Source organism: Tubulanus polymorphus, chromosome 7 (assembly GCF_964204645.1).
Source record: "Tubulanus polymorphus chromosome 7, tnTubPoly1.2, whole genome shotgun sequence".
Taxonomy (NCBI): Eukaryota; Metazoa; Nemertea; class Palaeonemertea; order Tubulaniformes; family Tubulanidae; genus Tubulanus; species Tubulanus polymorphus.
Window position 1 is genome coordinate 11,459,867 of NC_134031.1, and position 25,519 is coordinate 11,485,385.

General features: G+C 35.5%; 1 protein-coding gene and 1 long non-coding RNA gene across 9 annotated transcripts in view; one reads left to right on the top strand and one right to left on the bottom strand.

The window, feature by feature from the left end:
• Positions 1-20,314, top strand: part of LOC141908132 (uncharacterized) — a 150,319-nt gene extending 130,005 nt beyond the window's left edge. For 2 of the 8 annotated variants that reach the window (XM_074797994.1, XM_074797993.1), the window contains exon 6: positions 2,037-11,280. In XM_074797994.1, coding sequence (XP_074654095.1) covers positions 2,037-3,192 — 1,156 coding nt within the window. In that variant the 3' untranslated portion in view covers positions 3,193-11,280. Of the gene's footprint in view, positions 1-960; positions 1,055-2,036; positions 11,281-19,304; positions 19,375-19,449; positions 19,535-19,613; positions 19,697-19,787; positions 19,894-20,180 lie in introns of those variants that run through there. The other 6 variants (XM_074798000.1, XM_074797996.1, XM_074797997.1 and 3 more) reach the window with 6 other exon arrangements.
• Positions 20,315-20,753: 439 nt separating this feature from the next.
• Positions 20,754-21,863, bottom strand: LOC141909290 (uncharacterized). The gene is made up of 3 exons (XR_012619683.1): positions 21,735-21,863; positions 21,382-21,466; positions 20,754-20,936 (listed from the first exon to the last, which is right to left on the bottom strand). It is a non-coding gene; the product is annotated as an uncharacterized LOC141909290 (long non-coding RNA).
• Between the last annotated feature and the right edge of the window lie 3,656 nt (positions 21,864-25,519).

Genomic DNA, 25,519 nt, shown 5'->3' on the forward strand with positions numbered 1-25,519 from the left:
TTAGCAGTAGAGATTTCCATCATTTTGCCACCCTGTATCATTCCGGGGGTTAGGTTGTTGTGGAAGTTTTTTTCAGAAATACTCTGCTCCCTTTCTTGGCCTGCCACATAAGGGGTATCTCAGTCCACTGACAGAAAGACAAAGTTCCCTTACCACAGTCGATTTTCCTGCCAAATTTGGCATTCTTGAGTCAAGTCATTGGTAATTACTATTGGTGTGGTGAATTGGAGGTGACCGAACTTAATCGTGACATCTGCTACCCCTCTAATTGACATCTCTTGTCCATTTTCCATTTGCTGTAGTAAGCGCCCCATGGACGGGTTTCAACTCGGCCCGTTGTCCTCTTGGAGGTCTTGCTTCCCATACTGATGCACAGAGCGAAGTGGCACCTGTGTCCAGGAGGACTGATGTTTCCGTTACGTTGTTTATATTAGCACAGCAATGGAGCCCCGTGTCATGAAGCTCCACGTGTCCAATATTCATTAAAGGTTGCCTCACAGTATCTGGGGCTGCATGCAAACCTCAGTGTTTTCACCCGCTGTAGTCACGGATGCGGGAGCGTCGGGTCTTAATCTAGGCGTCCATTTAATTCCTTTTTGCGTGGCTAGGATTGGTAGACGCACTACACAAGTTTGAACCATTTTGAGGTGACTTCAATATAGTGGTGGAAACATTTCTAGCCTTGCAGTCTGGTCTCAAGGTGCCAATCACCGTCCGTACCCGGTGACAGTCTTTTCGCCAGGGGAATATACTTCGGTACTTCAGCTGGGCCTACCATTTCCGCGGTGGGTATCCCCGGCCCTTGGCCCATTGCGTTTCCCTCCTGACCTTCTCTGCAATTCTCTGCATAGTGGCCTTAACCTGTAGCAGGTGACTACTTATCAGTTTACAATGTTATTGAATATGATTGACCAATGCAATTCAATTTTTGCTTCATGGATCTTAAACTTTGTTTTACAGGTACACCGAGAATGGAAAGATCTAACAACCACAGCCCTTAATCGGAGTAGAAAATTATCAATTCTTTCAAATCATACATTTCAACGTATAGTTTGTAAGTCAAAATTTCTGATATGATAAGACCTAGCCTACCACCATGTATCGTTGATATGAATAATATGGCCTATATGAATAAATTTGAAATTTTTTGAAACAGAGTTTCAGTTTGATTTTATTGTTGATGTCTCGAAAGGGAATGTATATCCATCTTCCTCTCATTCCTCCCGCCTTTTCAATAAGACCAGCATTTAATCCAATGGGTGGTTTTATAGTAGACTCTACTGCTTGTGTACACTATCCAAACCCGTAGTTTTAAAATGGTCAAATTTAAGTACTAGACTCTTTGAACCAGCCACTATGAAAAATCAACCAAATTGATAGGTGGACTATTACTTATTGTCCTGTAGTGGTAACTAAGTAAAAGTAGACATTTGGTTCAGCCTTTCTTGACCCATAAGTAAAAGTAGACATTTGATTCAGCCTTTCTTGGCCCAGTTTACCCTTTCTTGGCCGCATATAATCAGGGGTATTGGGTATTGTTAAGCCATTCAAACATTTCATGAGGTTATACATGTACAACTGGTTCTAATCCTGGTCACAATTGCTCACAATTAGTTGGTGGTCTATTTCCAAATACAACAACGTTACAATACTGGATCTGCACATGACTTATAATATATCATCCAAGCATTAGTTCACTCCTCTTGCCTAGGATCTCGCATGAGCAAGTTAATCGGAAGTTAGCAAATTCTGGGGAAGCCAGCCTGATCATCTGGCATCTGCATATGAATTTGAGATTTTAAACTTTTTTGACTGAATGGAATAACCTGGCAATCAGATCCGTTGCAAGTGAAGCCTTCTATATAATGATGCAATGACTTAAATATCACAGACACTCCCAATTATGACGCTATTGACCTACACCCAAATTTGCAATTACTTACATCTGTTTACAGTTACATCCAAAACATGCCTTCTAATACCATTGCATTTTTATGATTTACCTGAAATAAATGATATCTTGGTCTTTATTTCAGGCGAAAGAAATGTATGGATTTTTCTGGAGGTGTATTTCAAGAGAAGATATATTTTTACTCATGTGACCCAGATATGGTGGATTATGTTAAAAAGCATGGACCAATTGTCAATAACTCACTGAAAGAAAGAGGCATTGATCTTCCTGAGTTAGGTGATGAGGGCTTTTATTTTACAAGGTATCCGATCCCTGTCGAATACAAGCTTTTTGATAAAGATTGCTACGTTGTGTTTATATGTCATGTTCTAAGCTCGAATATCAAAACAGGTTCTTACACAAATGATCCATTTGATCATGCTGTATATGACACCTATTCATCCTTTGATAATCAAGTTATCATGAAAATGGATCAAGATCAGTCCAAAATTAATTATCTAGTTTCCTACTCAATGTCTGACAAGCCAGATAGCCTCTCTAATCCAACACTTATAAGTCGAGACTATTCGCCCCCGCCTGCTTACAGTGAAATTCAGCAGACTACATTTTCTGACCATGCAAATTTTGGGTTGCAGTCGCCTCCATACCAAGACCCGAGTTCCATTGGTCTTCAAAGTTATACAGCTGCTTTCCCCCCAAATTATCAGATAAAATCTGAGTTCAAGCAAAATGCTTCCAGTTCTGCAGGGACTAGAAAAGCACATTCACCAATATCACCTTCAGAAAGCATGTCTACATACCATCAGAGACCTAAACAAGAGTTACCAATACAACAAAATCAGCCAGTTATTAGGAGGAAAAGCTCCACATCTTCAGACACTCGAAAACAAACGTATCAAAGAATTTGCTCAAGTCCTAATGCGCCATCACCAGTATATCCTGAAACTGATTCTTCTCATGCAATCAGGCTATCAGAGCCTCAATTTCCCCTGGGTATGCCTGAATCCCCAATTTCAACTAATAGACTTGTCAATATCCCCTCTGCTGGAGCCCAAGTCACCAGAGAACCACCAATGTCATCTGCTACTCGGAGGTCTTCATTTTCTCAGTGTGTCAGACCTAAACAAATTCCACAAAACCAAGAGAAGCAATCCGTCAGACAAAAGATAGCTGTACCCTCACCAGTATATCAGCCACCAATATCCTATAAACTTCCATATGGCGCTTCAACCTACACTTCTCCTCCACGCAGTGATAATAAAGCATGTATAATGCAATAAATAAATAACCGATTTTCGGATTCCACAAAACTACAGCAGCGACAAATGGCCTCAGTCGAGTGACACTACTTTATGTCGGCACGCTGTCCGTTTGGCGTTTTGATGCGTAAGTTTGTTAATGATCAGTAGATCTTCCTATTATGCATCTGTATGCATTCAGAGAGATCGTTCTGTTTTTGTTTTCAACAATCAGCAATAGTTCATACCTGAACAACTGCAGTCAGTTGAAATGACCCTTACAGTTGTACGTTGTTCATACAAATCTTGTAGGAGAAAGTGCCGTAATTGTTGTATTAAATGCGTTTTCGTATCATCCAAATCTTGATTGATATAAATATCTTTTGGTATATGCTGAAAAAACATCGGAATGGACAAGTTTCGCCTTTAATAGAATCGTATCAATGAGGTTTAACAATACAATTTGTGTAGGGTAAATCGTTCGGCAAAAAACGAAATTCATTTTCTGCATAAATGAAAATTGTACATTAGGACAGATTAACCTAAAGTGTATGTCGTCCTCCCAACTAACATCGTCATTGGACATTTGCTGGCAGATAAACCACATCTACTACCGCTTCAAGGCCCATGGACCTCTTGTTATTTAGAATAGAAATGCTGCCTGCATTTGTCAATAATTCCAAGAATTCATAAAATTGAGGAACGTATCCTTTTTTAGCCCACTTGGGACTTTAGTCCCAGCGGGCTATTGCGTTCACTTTTCGTCCTTCTTCCGTCCGTCCGTCCGTAGACGGAATCCAGTTATTTTGGGAAGTTTTGAAGACGCTTCAAGGTAATGTCTTGATATTTGGTTTATACATGTATCTACCCTTGACACATCTTCAGCCCAAAAACTGGCCCTGTCAGATTCAAGATGGCTGACTGGCAGCCATTGCTGTTTGCCAAAATCATTACTTTTTACACATGTTCGAAGTTTTCGAGGGAAATTTTGAAGACGCTTTGATCAATTACCTTGATCTTTCGTTTATATTTGAATCTACCAAGGGCCATCAGCATAAGAAAAATTGGGTCGATCTGACTCAAGATGGTCGTCCTATGACCTTTTTAGTGCCCTAAAATGTCAATTTTGGCCAGAATTCTAGGTCCTGTAGCTTCCTACTGGTTTGCCATTTCTCATTGCAATTTGTGATGGGTATTCTTTGGAAAGGGATGTTTTATACCTGAGGCAGGTATTTTTGATCAGCCAATTATGACGCAATTGGCGGCCATCTTGGTGTCATCAGTACTCATTCGTAGGTGGGAAAAAGTTTTTCCACATTAAATTGATACCTAAGCATATTGTGCTACTATATTCAATTGGAAATTTGTAGCCCATGACGTTTTCTATGTTTTGGGTGAGTTCTAAGGTCATTGGTTTTTGTATGTGGCCACCAGGGGGCGTTGAATAATACAATAACTTAGTATTTCTATATTATATTTGTACCTATGCGTATTTTGTTGCCACAATCTATTGTAAAGTTGAAGCTCTTGACATCTTCCATGATTTTGGTGAGTTTTAAGGACATTAGTTATTCTATATGGTCACCAGGGGGCGTTGAATAGTAGAATAACTTAGTATTCCTTATTAGATTGGTACCTAGGCATATTTTGTTACCATGATCAATTGCAAAGTTGTAGTTCATGACATCGTCTATGATTGTGGTGAGTTTTTAAGGATATTAGTTATTCCATATAGTCACCAGGGAGCGTTGAATAGTAGAATAGCTTAGTATTTCCTTATTAGATTGGTACCTAGGCATATTTTCATACTATGATCAATTGTTAAGTTGTATTTCATGACATGTACTACGATTGTGGTGAGTTTTAAGGTCATTGGGTTATGCATATGGTCACCAGGGGGCGTTGATTAGTAGAATAACTTAGTATTTCCATATTAAATTGGTAACGAGGCATATTTTGTTATCACAATCAATTACAAAATCATAGCTGCTGACATGTTCTATGATTTTGGTGGGTTTCAAGGTCATTTGTTTTTGTATATGGTCACTAGGGGCGTTATGTATTGAAATTGATGGGAACTTCCCAAATGGGCATGGTGTCCCTGGACCCCTAGTTTGGCCTTACATTAAGGACTATTCATTTGCCTGGCGAAATCAGGTGGAATTTCACTTGCCACAGTAGTGTTTCCAATACCTTAGATGCTTGAAGAAGTAATCCAAACGGAAGACATGGCACGCTCCAACTATTGACTAAATAGGGCAATGACATCATTCACTTGACCTGAACTAACTTTGTTGGTCCCAGTTCACTCGGGCTGAACACTTTCTATGATTGTGGTCAAGGTCGTGGGATTTTTTCAAGGTTATTGGATGGGGCGTTGAATATTGAATATGTTAGATTGTTGAGCATCTGAATCCACTTCCCAAGTGGGCATGGTGTCCCTGGACTCCTAGTTTCATAATAGATGTATTACATTGTAGATCAAACCCATCTTTACTTGCCACGATTTGATTGCCTCTTGCTGAATATAACGCAAACACTAACCCTGGCCGCTGTTCCTTCATTGGTCTATTACAACAGGTAGGATTCATTCAACAAACAGGTTGCCGCTCAGAAATATTAAGCCAATCAGATGCATCACTTTTCACCGGCAGCACATCGCTTTTTTATTTGCTCAAATCAATGGCATATATCTGATTAGCTAGATATATAGGCTGTTGGCCGTAGAGCAGCAAACTGTCCTCCCCAAAAAATCTTGGGTGGTGTGATAGACCAATGAAGAAAGCTAGTGACAATGGGGTAAGCCAAGCCTTAGTCGACAAACTGAGACCGGTATTAAGCCGGTGTTAAAGTTTGTTTTGCCCACATTAGCGACTATAAAGATTGAATCAGCTATTTCAATACCAAGTACCCACAATATTGTAATGTAATGTTAATTTCATCAATAAAGAATAATTAACAATTATGTAAATACAATAGGGCCTATGTGAAATATATAATGATTTATTGATTGGTTGTTATTATGTGTAATATTTGTTGCCTCTAAACAATTGTTCATGATTATAGGTAATAACATTTTTTGCCCATAAAGGATATGGGTGTAACCTCAGAAGTTAGATTTCAATGACATAATAAATACAAAAGTAAATTAAGTGTCGTTCATGGATTTAACGAATTACGAGATACACATGGTACTAAAATCTTAATTTCATACTGAATTTGGTCTTATGTACTAAAGAAATGAAGGCAACGTGATGTATTTCCATCGTACAAATGAGGGTTTCTGAATTAGCTTTATTGGTTATACTGACAATTTATTTAAATTTGACTACGCTTATATCGTATCTACCAGGACTGGCAAAAAGGGTTGATATATTTCCATCAGGCAAATGATGGTTTTTAGCCCAGTTTGGGCTAAGTCTTAGCAGGTCAGTGCATTCACTTTTCATCTGTCTGTTCGTCCGACGTAGAAGGAATCAAGTTATTTATTTGAAGTTTTCAAGACGCTTCAATTAAATTGATTGTCTTGGCTGACTCGCGGCCATTGTTGTCCGGAAACAAATCAACTCTTTTTACACATTTTTATGATCAACTGTGTTGATCTGTATAGAATTGTTCAGAGATTAACTTTCTGTTAGCTTTTGCTGGTACAAAATGTAACCACTGATATACACAGCTGATGTTTTGTCATTAGGAGGGAGATAGGTGTTGGAATTAATAATATGGAGAGTTTCTTCCATCATCTTAGCCGTTTCGAAGTGCTTGGAGAAAAATAATTTTCAATGAATTTTCCCCCATTCTACTTCAACGGTTCACGTGATAACAAAATGGCGGCTAGATTTTTAGCCTCTGATTATTTCACGACAATGGTGCGCTCAATCACCCAATAGCGTCGCCTACTGAGTCAGCTATACAAGGCGATCAAATCTGTGAGTGTGACTGAATCGCCCAGTGCGTTTTACCATGTATATCATCGAAGTTGAACATGCTTCCTACACAGTGACATCCTTATCAAGATTAATGTATTGATTGTTCTGCTATGTGCAAGTGAGTCAGAGGAAAACCCCATAACCATGTATATCGTCAAAGTTGAACATACTTACGTACTACACAGTGCACCATGATTTCATCTTTATTAACTGCTTATACTTTATTACAAATCCTTGAAAAAAATGTACATAGTTGACTTGGATCCATGGTCCTTTATTGAAGTTTTCTAGGGAGATTTTTAGGAAATGCTTCGATATCAATTATCTCGATCTTTCATCTATATGTGTAAGCCCTAAGGGGCCATCGGCATAAGAAAGATTAGGTCGATCGGACTCAAGATGCTTCTTCCGGTGACCTTTTTGAGCTCCAATAGGTCAATTTTGGCCTGAATACAGAGACCTTTAGCATCCTAACGGTTTGCCATTTTCATTATTTTATATGTATATATATATATTTTGTGATGGGTATACTTTGAGAGGGGATGATAAGCATATCAGAGGGGGTTGCGGTCAAGCAATTATCACGCAATTGGGTCGGTGTCATCAGTCCTGGTTTATAGGAAGAAAGTTTTTTTTAAGGAACATGTCAACAGGCATTTACTTATGGTCTTGCTATATTATTATTGTTAGCACTCACGTGAAATTTGTGAGCACTTAATTTTTTGTTCTCGCCAACCGGGGAGTTGAATATTGAATCATATACAATTTGTCTATCTACATTGGTACCTCTGTATACTAAGTTACCAAATCTATCGCAAAGTCGTGGCTCATGACATGTTCTGTGAATGTGGTGTTTCAGGATCATTGGTTTTATTTGTACGTTAGTTATCTTCAGGGGGCATTGAATAGTTAAATATCTAAGTACAGTCAACTCCCGATATTGGTGCAGAACGATGGCAGTATAGAGAGTATGGCGGTTTATCGGGGATGTTTTGCTATGTATTTGTATTGAGATGTACATTGGAAAAAAACAAGCGGTAGGCGGGGGTGGCTGAAAATGGGAGGGCGGTATATGGGGGGTTGACTGTATTTCCATATTATATTGGTAGCTAGGCGTATTTTGTTACCACAAAGTTGTAGCTCATGAGTTTTTCTATAATCGTGAGTTACAAGGTCATTTGATTTTTTATATGTTCACTACGGGGTGTTGAATACCGTACTCTGTATTTTCTTAACATATTGGTACCTAGGTATATTTTTTACAGCAATCAATTGTACCTTATGATATGTTTTATGATTGTGGTGAGTTTCAAGGTCATTGATTTCAGTATATTTTCACACCAGGGGGTGCTGAATATTGTCAAATTGGTGAGTGTTTAAATTAAACCACTTTCCGTGTGGGCATGGTGTCCCTAGATTACGCGCAATATTATTAGCTTTTTACGGTATAAATGTGTATTTGTTGGGTCCTTAAAAGTACAAACGGCGAAATTAAGAAATATGAACAGTAGTTATGGAATATGAAACGAAATAAGAAACGAAATTACAAGACAGGAAACGAAATTAAAAAATGGCCATTGTTTCGCCGGTCCCGCTGAATTATGAAATGTAATGCGACAAAATTATTTTTTTTGCGCTACAGACCAAAGGCCATGTGGAGCTTGCTTAAACCTACGCACCCGGTCTAGTGAGGTAGGGCTCCGTGCCGTGGCCGAGCCTTGCGATCCCATCAGGTTCGAATCCCTGCCTCAGAGAATGATCTGCTCATGGCCAAAGAAAAAACATGAAGGGACAAATTAATAATTTTACGGGTTAGAGAACAAAGTGTTAACACTTCAAATTCCGTATTTTCATCATGTCAACTTTGGGACCGTCTGTCTCTTTTGGTCAAGAATTTTATTTGTTCATCAGTCGTGTATGTAAATAGCTCTCGTTAGGCCAGCCTTATTACTATACAAATGGAGCGAATTTAAATGACATTGTTTCCAGAGTAAAGGCTCTTTGACTGTGCAACTGAGCATGTATTCGTACAAATCATTCATTAAAGCTGTATCCATTCTCCAAACTCTACGTCGCTGAATTTTGAAAGAGGGCCTCGTTAAAATTAATATGAGCTTTTTCTCGAAAATCTGATCGCAAAAATATTGGTTTTGAAAAGCCAATCAGAAAGCGAAGACTGCTCTATGATTGGCTTAGCCGCAGAGATCAGCAGGTGTTCACGTGAACCTGCGGTATCGTCTACCGTTTTACTTCCGGATTTTATTTTAAGATCTAAAAATGTATTTCAAGATCGATTTCTGTTGATTTGGTTTTTGGGAGGAATGTTTTTATTGGCACTATATAAAATGTCATTGACAATTGTGCAAACTCCGGGAAAAAATTGCTTTTTCTCAAATCGGATAAATGACCTTGATAAGCTAATTAGCCATGTGCTAAAACTACAAACTCAAACAATTTTTGAAAAGCTGACAGGCTGGCCATAGTGCCCCAGTGGTGTATTTTGACAAATTTAACCCACAGAATGCATCATCATTTGCCATTTTTGAAAAGCTGACAGGCTGGCCATAGTGCCCCTTGGGGCTCTTGTTTTACCACTTCTCACCATACATCATTACTCCCCTCAAATCATCAGTCCTATTCAAACTCTTAGAATATACTTTCGCTATACCGGCAATGATGTTTCCTGGTTGTTATGTAAATAAAACATATATGTGGTCGGCAATATATCGCACTGTATCATTTGTTTTCTATTATCAAAATGAAATCAACTAGGACCTTTACCCTTGCCTTCTTAAATCGAGATTAACTTATGTCTAATTCTTGATTTTGCAAGAGATAAGGATTGAGTAATGAAAATTCGGTCACGGCCAGGATTTTTTTCAAATTAGTTGTCACTACGCTGTTGCTGGAAATGGCTGAGATATTCATCATTTGGTTATGATAACAACCTACAATTGTTTCTACTAATGGCAGTGTGACGGATTTTGGGTCTCCGATGAAGCCAGATATTAAAGTCGTGGATGTTGTTAGAAAAGTTTTAGTTTATTAACTAAACCATGAAAAAGAAGAAACTGAAATATACAAAGAAAATAACATCTTATTATGATTCGCACAATATTCGTTAACTTCTCAATATCCATATCAGTCTACCAATTTTATTTTGCTTACGGCAAACTGTGCCTTTCTTGTTAATCTAAATTACAGACCAGTACGTCTGTCCACCTCAGTTCTGAGTCTAAAACTTACTCGTACGTGTACACGTATATATACTAATGTATTACATACAATTAGTCTAAAAGTTATTCATTACAGTTGAACCAGACAGTATCATTGAGGACAATCTATAGAACTCTATTACAGGTAGGATATTCTTAAAACCCTCAAATTTAGGAAAATGAATTCTTGAATACTTTCAAAAGATCATTAACATGAACCGCCAAAGTTTTGACAGTCCGGCCCGTGGCCAAATTACGAGCTTGGACATGTATGGTCGTGTTTGAGAAATGACCGTTTCGTACTTTAGCCCTACTCGCAACAAATTACCATTTCGTAATTTCGTTTCGCGTCTAGTGATTTCATTTCACATATTTGTAATTTCGTTTCGTATTTCGTCGGTTCGTACATTAGCAGGACCCATATGCGATTCAAAACTATATGCTTGCGAGAAATTTTTCTTTCAAGTCATATTCCATGTGTAAACATCTAGATAACTTATCATATCCAAGTAGGCCTGCACGTCTTGAAGAATATAAATAATCCGAATTATTGAAATGTATTGTTTGTTTCGTTTCAAGATGCTAATCTGGCCTAGTACAAAATCTGTGAGTGGTAATTTATTTTTGGTCTTTCTTTGCCTACCGGAATATGTCTGTATCAAATTTTCCTTTAACTGACGACACGATTTTGTTTGGTGGCTAGCTGTCATTAAGAAAAGATACCTGGAAACGTCATAATTACGAAACATTGGTTCATTAAAGACTGTTACGCAGATGTACCTCTTATTGTGCTTTTTCCTTTTCTTGTTTAATCATGGGGTGTCTCTCAGAAACCAATATCAACTATCGACCAGGACTAATCAGATTAAATATGTTATATCGTTTTCTTGTTACTAACCGAATACTTATATAAACTACCCCGCAATTATATTGAATGTACACTCTGCGATGATTCAATAATAAAGCATCTACACATTTATATATTCAACTCCAAAACGACTTGCGTCTTGTTTTCTGGATACAGGTTTTGGATTCTGAGAAAATCAGACAAAACAGCGCTTAAATAGTAAGATCATGTTACATTAATACATAATCATTCTTGACAAACTTGACCTGTACTGGGTGATGGATTACCGAATATAAATGATTGAAAAAGTGTAAATTTAAATGTTTTTACTCGCTACCCATGTAGATGGCGCTGATGGTGATACAATTGGGGCTACAGGAAAAATTCCCCTCAGCGCGAACTCCTAAGCTACATGTAGACATTTATGGTACCCAAAGTTTTAGTTATCTCTGTTTATCTCTATGTTAAAAGCTGATCTTGCTAGTCGTGTGCCTTGTCAGAAACTGTCACCCCGCCCATCATATCATGATGTCAAATTGATATCAGAGTTGCTCATAGGAATGATGTCATATAAATGTCATATCATGATGTTATTCTGACGTCTTTCTGATCCAAAATGATGTCAATATGACATTTATTTTGATTATCAGAAATACGTCATTTTGATGTCCCTTTTTAAAGTGAGTGAGTAAAAAATGAAAAATAAATTCTCGCACACTCGAATTTATATTTCATTTTTTACTCACTCGCCCTCTCAACCTTTAATCTAGAACAACACATTCCCTATTACTCTTAAAATATTAATCTAATAACTTCTAAAATCAATTTTAATAAAAAATTTGATATTAAAATGGAGAGTAAACAAATACACAGTGAAAACAACAAATCATTTCTAGATAGAATAAAAGATATCACAAATGCTAAATCTGTAGATTATAAATTTAAGAAGTTAAATGAACTTATAAGAAATATTTAATTACAAATATTGATACAGTTACTAACAAATATGGAGATAAATTAGTTATCCACTTAGAATATGAAGGATTAAAAGGAAATACATATAAATTCAGAACATATTTACCAGATAGATTTCATAGATTGTCAAGTGAAGATTTAGAAGAATTATGTTCAGGTGATTTCTATTTCATATATAAGGGTAAGAATGAAAAAGGGCACCATGAAATAGATTTCGAATCAAATATGTAAAATCAATTTTAATAAAAAATTTAATATTAAAATGAAAGCAAATAAGTACTACTGTTCAACATGTAAAATTGATATAGATAAATCTCAAAAAGCAAGACACAATAGAACTAAAACACATTTAGAGAATAAATTGAAATTATAATATAAAGATGATGTATTAGAAAATAAATTAGAGGAATTGAAGAATGAAAAAGAAATATATAAATGTGAAACATGTAATCAATCATTCAGTATAAAAAAATATCATAAAGAACATTTAAAATCTAAAAGTTATATTAGAAATATGAATAATGATATTTTAGGTGAAGATTATTTTGATAATGATAAAAAATAAAATGAATAAAAAATAAAATAAACAATAAAAGACCATACATGGAAGATGTAAGAAATTATATTAATTCATTAGATAATAGCAAAGAAATAGAAATAACCGAAGCATTCAAAAGTGATATTGGTCCAGCAGCTATCGAGTTTAGATTTCATAAAGGTAAAACATTAGAAGAAAATAAAAAACATTTTGAAAATATGAAAAGTATTATAAAAATAATTACTGGTGTTGAATACCCTAAGATTAGTTAGTATATCCGCTAAAGTTAAATTTTTAAAATCTGAAGATAAACCAATATATAATATAAATTCTCATTCCCAACATATTATGTCTAAACAGCATATAGATGATAAATTAAATAAATGTTATAATGAAATAAAAACTAAAATAGAAGAGAAATATTTTGAAGGATCTGGTTTAATATGTGATGAAATAATATTTATGACTTTACATGTTTATAACACAAAATATAATAAGTTAACTAAATCAAAACCAATTGATGAAAATAATTTTATCATATTATAAAGATGATATATTAATGGATCAAGTTATATCAAATTACCATTTAAAACTAATGCTGTAATAAATGTACACAATTCTGATGATAAATGTTTTCTATGGTCAATTATAAGTTGCTTAAGCCCGGCGCACACGGGCGACAGTTTCGAGCAATTCTCGAGCAACCGCCCGAATTGCTCGGCGTCGAACGAAAAAATCGCTCGTCTGCGGCAAGGGGCGACAGCGATTGCTCGTTGTCGAAAGGAATTGCTCCGTGTCGCCCAATATCAAACATGTTTGATATTGGGCGATGGAAAATTGCTTGTCGCTCGGGAGTTGCCCGTGTGCGGTAGCTAGAGACACCAAGCGACAAGCGACTCATTAACTAGCCAATGAGAGAGCGAACAATTATCATGTGATTCAACCAAATACGGCTCCAGTCGAGGCTGTAGCGTGACCATCTTGACAAGTCACATGATACAGATGTTTGCCGGGAAAGATAATCGCTTCTCCGTCTCCAGTGTGGTAGCACACAGGCGACACCAAGCGATTGATTGCTCAACGGTTGCTTGCAAATCGGTCGGAGCAACAGGCGACTAAAAATTGCCTCGTGTGCGCTAGGCTTTACATCCTGCAACTGATAATATTTGTAGAGTATCAAATTATAAACCATTTGAAAATAATTATAAGATAGATAATTATCCTGTAAGAATTAAAAATATCCCAAAAATAGAAAGAGATAATAATATAAAGATAAATGTGTTTGATTTAGTCAAATTACTTAAAACAAAAGGTAACAATATTAAACATTATACATTAGAACCTCTATACTTAGCAAAAGATTATGATTCAAATGATGTCATAGATATATTATATTACGAGAATCATTATATTTGGATTAAAAGAATTGATTTATTTTTTTAATCAGAAAATGATTATACTCGTAAAGTATATCTATGTAGAAAATGTTTACATAAATTCAGTAATGAAAGTGCATTATTAAATCATAAGCAATTATGCGATAATCATGATTATTGTAAAATAGCTTAACCAAATGAAAAGGATAAAGTATTTGAATTCAAAAAATAAAATAACAAGAATAAAGTGCCATTTTTAATATATGGAGATTTTGAATCATTAAATAAAGAATTAACTGATCAAGATAGAAAAGAAATATATTATAAAAGAAAAAAACTAAACTATGAAAATGATATAATTGATTATTCAGATCCTCTAATAACAAATACAAATATAGCTGCAAAGCAGCGATAACGGGTTTTCTGAGCAGGCGTGCTATTCATAGTTTGAAAAGTGGTTACGGAAACGACTCGTCAGCTTGATGAGTTGTATGTATTATGATTGTGCGCCACCTGCATCTTCCGAAATAATGTTCATATAATTATTTGAAGGGAGGATTTAAATCAATTATCAACGTACATCTGAATATGTAATAGTCCTTAGTAACTTTCTGTTGCAGAGGGCATAGAAAAGATTTTGAAATTATTTAATTAAAATATAAATGTTATTTACGAAAAATAAACTATTATGGTCAGTACAAATTGAAAATTCATAGTGTATTTTTAAGAACAAGCTTACATAGCTTACAGAATACATCACGTACATACATTTGAATTTTATAAGTGATGGGTAAAAATCAACGTGTGACAGAAAAAAATTTAGTTAATTATTTAACAATATCGAAATATGTGCTCTCTTTTTAAACTAATGGAGTGATACGCAATTAATCACATGGCCTGTATTAAAAGATAGAACATACAAGTTGGATATTTATAAGTCGAAACATGTGAACAGAAACTAAAACTTTGATGTCAGTGACCAGTATCGAATTACACAACGACAATTGGCTTTAAACTCAACAAACATTATTAAAGAATGTTTCAAACAAAATGCTTTATATAACAACATGAATACACTTGTTTTACAAAACAAGAAAGTACATTTTGAACTTTTGAATGGTCGAATCCCATTTATTCACAGTAACCTGTGATGTGGCGATCCTCGGAGCCATCATTCTTGATGACGTCACTAACAAGTGGTCACGGCCGTCGCGTGCACTCATTTCTTTGAAAATCCTCGCGGAGCGGGACCTGGTGACGCTGCGCCCCGCCCCCTTCGCGCTGAGAAATATCTTATTCCCAGTCAGCAAAGACAGGTTCTAAAGATCATAGAGTGCATCGCTGGAGGGTTTCCGATCCAATTTGAATTGGTGCGGTGGCGCTGGTGCGATTTAAGAATAGGGGACTATAGCGGGTGGTAGCTCCCGTAAATTGTCTATAGATGGTACCTGGCGATACTTAGCAATCCAAAAGGGACTGGTGGATAGATGGCGGTGCGACATAGCCTAAACATGATGATAAAGAGAGAACGTGGCTTTTATGACTGACTACTCTACAGTTCTACACCTCAACAACTGACAAAGATATAGAGAGAATGTGGCTTTGGTACAGAAAACTCTACAGCTCTACACCTCGACACCTCAACAACTGACAGAGATATAGAGAGAATGTGGTTTTGGTACAGACAACTCTACACCTCGACACCTCAACAACTGACAGATATATAGAGAGAATGTGGTTTTGGTACAGACAACTCTACACCTCGACACCTCAACAACTGACAGAGATATAGAGAGAATGTGGCTTTGGTACAGAAAACTCTACAGCTCTACACCTCGACACCTCAACAACTGACAGAGATATAGAGAGAATGTGGTTTTGGTACAGACAACTCTACACCTCGACACCTCAACAACTGACAGATATATAGAGAGAATGTGGTTTTGGTACAGACAACTCTACACCTCGACACCTCAACAACTGACAGAGATATAGAGAGAATGTGGTTTTGGTACAGACAACTCTACACCTCTACACCTCGACACCTCAACAACTGACAGAGATATAGAGAGAATGTGGTTCTGGTACAGACAACTCTACACCTCGACACCTCGACACCTCAACAACTGACAAAGATATAGAGAGAATGTGGTTTTGGTACAGACAACTCTACAGCTCTACACCTCGACACCTCAACAACTGAAAAAAATATATATATATATATAGAACGTGGTACATGTACAGACAACTCTACGACTACACCTCAAAAAATGTTGAACAGATTCAGATAAAAGATGAGTGAGTGTACTGTGTACAGTGTACTGTGTACTTTGTACTGTGAGTGTGAGAGAGTGAGTGTGTATGGTGAGTGAGAGTGAGAGTGGTAGTGTACTGTGAGTGTCAGTGAGTGACAGTGTTTGAGTGAGAGTGAGACTGTGAGTGAGTGACTGTGAGCGTGTACGGTGAGTGAGAGTGTGTACTGTGAGTGTCAGTGAGTGAAAGTGTTTGAGTGAGACTGTGAGTGAGTGACTGTGTGCGTGTACGGTGAGTGAGAGTGTGTACTGTGAGTGTCAGTGAGTGAAAGTGTTTGAGTGAGAGTGTAATGTGAGAGTCAGTGACTGTAAGCGTGTACGGTACTGTGAGAGCTACGAGCAATTATCTAAACTAGATAATTGCTCGTAGGTGAGAGTGAGTGTGTAGTTTGAGTACGAGTGAGAATGAGAGTGTCTAATAATTTAGTGTGAGTGTAAGCGTGTACTGTGAGTAAGAGTGAGTGTACGGTACTGGGACTGTGTGTTAAGATCGTCGGTTTGATTGCTTATTTAATTTGATGCATTAAATTTGAGGATTGTATTAATTTTGTTTTATGTACCGTACGTAAATAAAATTAGTTGTTATGAATAAGTAATTGATGAGTTGTTTGTGGTTGTTTCATGAAAATTGGGGGGGGGGGGAATATCTACACCAAGTCCTTGTTCTTTGGCATGTGAATTGTGAATATGGAGGTGTCCCCTTATTTTGTTGTCTCTTCATTTTTGTGTGGTGTCTGTTTTTATCACCGTAATGTTGTTTTCCATTTATCCAAAGAACGGGTGTTAAATTACTGGTTGATATTGTATCATTGGCGGCTTTTCCGTTGCGCCCGCTGGACACCCCGCTTCAGATGATAGTAGTCGGACGGTTTTTGGTGGTAATTAGTGTGACATCATGGCGGGCCGTGTTCGTTTATTTGTGATTATATTGACGGATTAGTTTGGGTTGTTGTGGTTTCTAAGTAGTCTATTACTTTGACCAAAAAACGTCGGCTGTTGTAGTAATTAATGCAAATTACAGTGGAGGTAATTATTTAGATGGCGGGTTGATATAAATTGTATTAACAACCTAGTCCCCTATTCTTGAATCTTACCCATGACTATAGTACACTATCCGATGGAATAATAAGCTCCACTCGACAAACTCGTTCCCGTGCATTTTTTGACGCCTTATAAAACGTTACCATTATGAAACCTAAACAATGTTAACCATTCAGCGTCATTTTACAAACGACAACCGTAAATCGATGTGCAAAACGTCACAGGTTTATGTGTACACATACAAGCTATTTGGCAAAATATTATTGATAAAGATGTAGAATGGCTCCCTGTGATTATATAATGACCTCTATTTGAACGTCGAAATGTTATATTGCATTGAATATCATGATAAGAGGTATTGTAATATTAAAGGATGTATGATTATATCAGGAGCGGCAGGCATAAATAGAAATGATAAGTAAATCGGATTATTCGGTTAAATGGCGGATGTATACACGATTTGGAAGTCTGATATAAAAGTCAGACCCTGACATGGGGATGCTAGTGGAATGACGAAGCTATCTACGATCTGAGTAGGGCCGGCGTGAATTTCATCGGCGGCTACAAGCGGTCTATATAAAAACATGTAAACAAATAATTTCAATATTCAAATGTTTTAGAAAATATGTTCGATATTAGGGGTATGCAGGTTTCATGAGATTAGCAATCTATAATAGCATAGCTGTTCAAGTTCAAGTTCAAGTTCAAATTTATTTCACAGAAAGCATGACAGGCTATGTACACAGGTTGAGAGAAAACAAACAATAAAATTTACAATTTTTTTAAACAAAGCACAATTATAAAAAGAGAGAGAGAGAGCAGTAGCTTTCAGTGTGGGCCAAGCAAAGCCTTTAGGCCGCTGTCGCAAGCACCCAGGGAAAAAAAACGAAAGGGAAATGAAGGCTCCGCGTCCACTGATGGCATAATACTTTATTGATCCTTATTACATTGAAATTCCGGGATGAAATTCCCTAATTCAAGAAAGTTACAAATTTTAGAATAAGAAAATACAAAATACAAGACACATGGGTTATTCATACAGAATAACATGAATAAGTTATTTAAATGACGATGTCTACTTCAACCCAGACTCAAGTCTAGGATATCGAGTGACAGCCAAACCGGGCCCTGGGACCGGGCCGGCTGGCTACTCGAAGTCATGATGAAGCAGACATCAGAAGAGCTCTTTCTTCAACCATGGAGGCAATGAAGTTGCAGACCAGCTTAGAGCAAAAGTGAATCGAAGTCGGTCACAAGTTGACTATTTTTTTTTAAATTAGACCAGTCGAAGACTGTATCATCTACCCAATCGCCAAATCTCATAATTCCCCAAATTTCTTAAAACTTTGCAATTCCACATTAGCAATTCCCAGAAATTCTACATTTTTTCGCAGGCGTCAAATAATTTATTAAAGTTAATTTTCTTGTTATCTCTCTGTTTCACACACACAGCCCCTCTACCATCAATGCCTAACCCCTGTTCGACCAACTGTGGGCGTTTTCCTTTGAAACATAAGCCTAATTGTAAAAGATAAGCATTAATCTATGTTAATGCTGCATCTTTATCATGAAACCTAAGAAAGATTATTCTATTATTTAGGAATCACGCTTTGACGAAGAAATTGGTTCTAGGCTATAAATTTTACGACTCAAACGAATCTTTTCCTCAACAAAGCCGCTTTTAGTTTGATGCAAAATGAAATTTGCTTTTAAAATGTGTAACTAGGCCTAATCAAAAGGATATTTCAAAAGCAAACTTTGTCGGGCCAAGAGCCATATTGAATTCAATTTTTTCCGAACCATTATGCCTCTTTCATCATAACATTATTTATCCTATTTCAAGATCTTAGGCCTACAAGTAGAGAGAGGGCCTACGTTGGGTTCAAATCGGAATTTTAAGATTTATTTCATTTAATTCCAGGTTTTCACTGTAGATTATCAAAGACATGTGGCGTTGTGGGAGTTCATAGTTGTTTGATGATCCATCATTTGTAAGTGTAAGGCTATTTGAGGGATTCGAAACCGACATTTTGTAAATTTTGTAGCTTTATTACGTTTAATTCCAGATGTTTATCATGACACGTTTCATTTTGGGGGTTTGTCAGCGAGTTGGTATGCTGTCGACAGAAGTAGTTTGATAATTCGTTTCATGTAAGTAAACAGCTATTTGAAGGATTCGAAACCGAAATCTGTATTGTGAATTTTTTAGTTGTATTTTGTTTGATTCTAGGTGAATAGGACATGATTCATTTTGGGAGTTTGTCCCCGAGTTTGTATACTGTCAAATGAAGTTTCTTCGTCAATTTGTCGTATGTAAGTATCAATCTATAGGTTATATAGGCCCTATTAGGGGTTCGATACAGAAATTTGGTATATTCCTCAGATTTATTTTAATTTATTCCAGGTTGTTATCAGAAAAATATGTACTTTATTTCATAGGTTGGTCTTTGATTGAAAACTAAAAATGGATGATAGTTCTAAATTTGATGTTGATTCACATGATTAATCTAGTAAGTATGGCTCACTCGTCTTTTAGAATAAGAGACCTATTGCATTAATCCTTCAATTCAAGTTGCTATACAACCTTTTATACAGATATTTACCTTATCGATATAAACATGTATTTGCCATTAGCCATACAATTCAGTAAAACTTTTCCCGTCCAGATTTTGAAACATCATTTGACTCAATTTTTCCTCCTAGAAAATTGCTTTAGCTCATTCCAATGTTCGCAGTACAAGTGAATGTAGCATGTATGATTCCCATCCATCAATTTTGTCTTGTTTCGTATTCTTAGCGAAAATCTCGAAAAAGTCTGACGTCGAGGCAGGTGGTGGCCAGACAAAGACATATTCTTGGGAAATATTTAAAGACGCATGGCAAACACACTTATTGTTCAATTTTTTCCTATCCTTATTTTGAAATTGAAGTATTGTAATAAACTATTGATTTATTTTTGTTGATCAACGCAACTAGTTTTGTTGTTTTCTTTCTTAATTTACATTTGAATTGGATGGTCATCTTGCGTAGAAGTCAGTTTGTCATCGAAGCAATACAGTCTAACTTGTTGACGTCTCCGATGCAGCGGGGCAGGGCGGTCATTATATTGTGGACTTGTCCAAATTACACTTACACTGCCCAACGTGTTTCAGTGTGTAAACTCCGTCGTACTCGGCATTATAAGACAGTGAGGAATTGAGTTTTAGTCACATGAGCCCTCGGCTTGATTCGACCAAAAAGACCTTAACTGACTTCACACAATTTGATTATGAGTCAAGGATTTTCTAAATTTCTGAATGCTTTCTCTGGTTTTAAGATCAATTCATATTCAATCTTCAAAATATTTTATTGAAAGAAATTCTACTGAAGACAGATTTTGAAATGAAGGATATATCCAGGCAAATAATTATAGCAAAATCAACTGATGATCATCAAGGTGAAGTTTTCATTCATCTTCGGCTAATTTGTCTACCCCTGATGATTGAAGCATTTTGGTTACTCGCGCCAATTAGTCAGCCACAGTCGATTTTCATGCCATCTGACCTCTTTCCATCTGTAATTAAGCAATCAAATGTAAGAATTACTTAGGTAAGGAGCGAAATAATATATAGATATCTTAGGAGACTATTTGAAATCATGAGTTTGTTGTGAAAATCTATTACTACAGTCTCGTAGAGCATAGACACCAAGCCACGTGGCATTGGTATTTTAAGGGCTATTCAGTTTACTCCAAAACAAGTCAATGATTAACATTAAAAAAGCTTCATATCAAGGGTATGTCGACTCGTGACGCCCATGAATTATCATCCCATAATTACAATGAAGCCAATTCTGCATGTACGTTAGCACAACTGATTACTAATCCAAATATTGCATTAAAAAAAAAAAATTACGCAAAACGTCAAGTAATTACAGCATCTGAGACAGTTGCGCTTAAGTCAGCGTGTTAAGCTACGTCTTTGGCTGTCAATGTCGAAAAAGCCTAATTTGAAACATACATTTGCGCACTGTGGTTTAATATTCCTGCAAGAATCCGCAAAGGAATTGAAGACCGTAGTGACTAGTTCATTCCACGAATAATAGCTGGAAAGAAAGTAATCAAAATAAATTGTCATGCACATTCAGTGTAAACCAGGCCATAACTAGCTGCTATTAAGGCATTCCACTGACTGGCTCTACCCATTATATTTAGGGCCTAAATCTATTCTTGGCGCATCCCCCAAAAAAAGCTAGGCATTAAGTAAGTAGCCAACAATGATCATTGCTTCACCGAGTAGGCCTACTCATTTGCTACCATACACATATTATTAAAGAAATCATTTAATACATTCCCTGGTTAACGGATTCTCACCTTAAAATACATAAACTCCGCTGTCGTTGTCATCGATCCGAGTCGTCAACTGAACGCGGAAGTAAAATTCCGTGCGAAAATTCCTACAATTTCTGTCCATATCACGTTGATTTGACCCCGAAATCTTCAGGAAATGTAGCCAACGTAAATTGATTTACGAATAGAATTAATCAATTGACTCATTTTAGAAATCATGGTTTCGTGAAATTCATTAAAGTCCTAAAACTCGCGATAAATTTAAGCCGAAAATTATTTCAACCATCCACCATGTTGTTTCATTAATAAAACAATTATTGCGCGCCGGCGCTGTACTGTGATAATGCATGGTTTCACTAGGATTCGAACCCTCGACCTCTCATTTGGGAGTCAAACACCTTATCCACCATGCCACAGGACAGGACGCCGTTTTAATCGTTAGTGGGAGTACCGGACAGGGCGAGTCGCGATTGCTACTATCACCCGGTGTTATCTTTCAGTAAGTAATTTTAAGTTTAAAATAGGACGGAGAGTTCATAGGTATAATCTACGCGGAGCGAATGCGTGTTATATTACTATCAGAATTCTACATTTCAATTAGAAGCAGTTAGTTGTCGAATCTGATAGAAGATGAATTTTATGTGCGAAAAAAAAGTGGAAAATATGTAAATAATAATAATAACAATCAATAGAATAACAAAAGGGTTTTCGACGAAAGTCAGAAAACCCTAATTAAAAAGATTCATCAAAGTGCTGCAGCTTTCGGGTTATATATAAAATCTGATTATCCAGAACCAATCAAAAGTGAATATTATAATTATAGAAATGAAAATGTCATCAATCATTTTTGTGACTTATTAATTGAGTATGAAATCAAATTTATTAAACTATTAGATACAAATATAGAAATTATAATGACAGGAGAAGATAAAGAAGAATTTGAGTTTGCTGATAAATGTATTGTGAAAAGATATTTAATTACAAAAAAAGTTAGAGACCATGATCATTTGAATAGAAAGTTTAGAGGTGCAGCGCATGAGAATTGTAACTTACAAGCAAAGAAAATTAACTTTGTTCCAGTAATATTTCATAATTTATCAGGGTATGATGCTCATTTATTCATCAAGCAGCTATGACATAAAATAGAAGAAATCAATAATGAAATAGAAAGAGTAAATTCATATAGATCAAAAGATAAAATACCAACTTATAAATTTAAAATGTTAGCTAAAACATCTGAGAATTATATATCTTTCCAATTTGGATGCCTAAGATTTATAGATTCATATAGATTTTTAAGTAGTTCATTAGATAATTTATCAAAATCATTAGTTGGTAATGAATTAAGAATATTAAAACAACCCTATCCAAATAATGATGATTATCAATTAATGAGATATAAAGGAGCAATTCCATATTCATTTTATAAATCACCTAATGATTTCAATATAACTGAATTATTAAAAGAACAATTCTATGATGAATTAAAAAATGAATATGTTAAAGATGACGTATATAATAGAACATTGAATATTCGGAATGATTTTGGAATGAAAAATCATGGACAATTAGTAGATTTATATTTAAAATCAGATGTATTATTATTAACTGATATATTTGAAAGGTTTAGAGATGTGAATCTAAAATATTTTAATATTGATCCATGTCATTGTTATTCTAGTCCAGGATTAACTTGGGACTGTGGATTAAAATTTACAGATATAAAAATGGATTTGTTAACAAATATAGATCAATTATTATTATTTGAAAAATCTATAAGAGGAGGAGTTTCAGGTGTATTAGGTGATAGATATTTCAATGTAAATGATAATCCTGGATATAAGTTATTATATATAGATGCAAATAATCTGTATGGTTGGGCAATGATGGAACCACAGCCTTATGGAGTATTTGAAATAACTGAAGTTTTACAACATGAAAATAATGATAAATTTGATTGGAAGAAAAGAATTCTAGATATTGCAGATGATTCAGATACTGGTTACTTCTTTGTCGTAGATTTAGAATATCCTGAAGATAAAAAATTTAAATCCAGAAATCTAGCATACATAAAACTGTTACACATGAATTATCAAAAAAGAATTAAACCCGATAATCATATTCATACAGAAAAGTTAATGGTAACTCAGGAAGATAAATATAATTATGTAGTGCATTATCGGATGTTGAAGTTTTATTTGAATCAAGGAATGATTCTAAAAAAAGTACAGAGATATATTTCATTCAGTCAATCTAAATGGTTAGAAAAATATATAGATTTTAACACCAAACAGAGAACTAAAGCTAAAACTGATTTTGAGAAAGATTTCTTCAAACTAATGAATAATGCATTTTATGGTAAGACTTGTGAAAATATTGGAAATAGAAATGATATTGAGTTAGTTAGTAATGGTAAAAGAATTAGACATTTACAAACATATCCTAAGTTCATAGGTAACAGAATATTTGATAAAAATTTAGCTGCAGTTAAAATGAGGAGAACGTCAATGAAATTTAATAAACCAATTTATGTTGGTGCTTCAGTTTTAGAAATATCAAAACTATTAATGTATGAATTCTATTATAACGTATTACAACCTCATTTTGGAGAAAAGCATATAGAAATCTTATATTTTGATACAGATTCTTACATTTTAAAGATTAAAACTAATAACATAACAGATGATTTAAAAACATTAAAACATCATTTCGACTATAGTAATTATCCAAAAGATAATGAATTGTTTAACAATGATAATAAAAAGGTGCCCGGTAAATTCAAAGATGATTTAGGAGGTGAAGAAATGATAGAGTTCATTGGAATTCGATCTAAAATGTATTCATATAAAACCAAAACTCATGAAGCTTAAAAGTTAAAAGGAATTACCAAAAGCGTTGTTGAAAATAATATTCATTTCAAAGATTACATCAATTGTATATTCAATGAAGAAGTTAGAAAACATAAGATGAAATTTTTAAGATCTGAGTACCACGTTTTATATGCAATTGTATTAGGTTAGCTGTAGGTTGTTTACAAAAAACATCTGCGGCAGTTATATTCAGTTGAATGGGGAGTACCTCATTTGAATATTGATCGAACGTGCTCTTTCAGTTGAAAAGAATTAATTAACTGCATAAAAGAACATCTGTTGCTTGTTGCCTTAGCGCAGAGAGTTCCTGGGTGTATTACTATTGCGACATCCGAACTGAACAGACGGAATATACAGAACGCATAGGATTTCTCTCTAGAAACACAATTTTAGGAGTTTACAGTTATAAATGTAAGTACCGTTTTTGTTGTTATTAAGGCGTCGGGAAACGTTAAACATGTTTAAGTGCAGTAATTCATATTTGACAACTACAACTTCAAGTTAGTTTTATTCGACGCTAGATATTTATTTTTTAGATAACAAAATGCTTCGCGTAACAAGAAGACAATTGCTATTTGAGTCATGAAAGTGAATATGGAAGGATGTGAAATCAGAAATTACGGATATTTCAACTCATGAGGCTGTAACTGTTTTGCCATGCTGTATAGACTTTCAATGCATTACGTTTGCTGGAATTTCAATTGCGTCATTCAGTCGTTGTTAATGCTTACAGTGACAGATGTTCTATTATACATTATTGATTCCTGCATTCCACGCATACCTTACCGGGCCTCAGAGGCCCGGCTTGGAATGTGGAAATCGATACTGACTGTAAAATAAAATACATATGTTTATTAAATAATTATTCCACCAGTCGTTTCTTTGAATTGATTTTCAGTTTGAGGATTTATTATCGAGGATCCGAAATGACTTATCTGG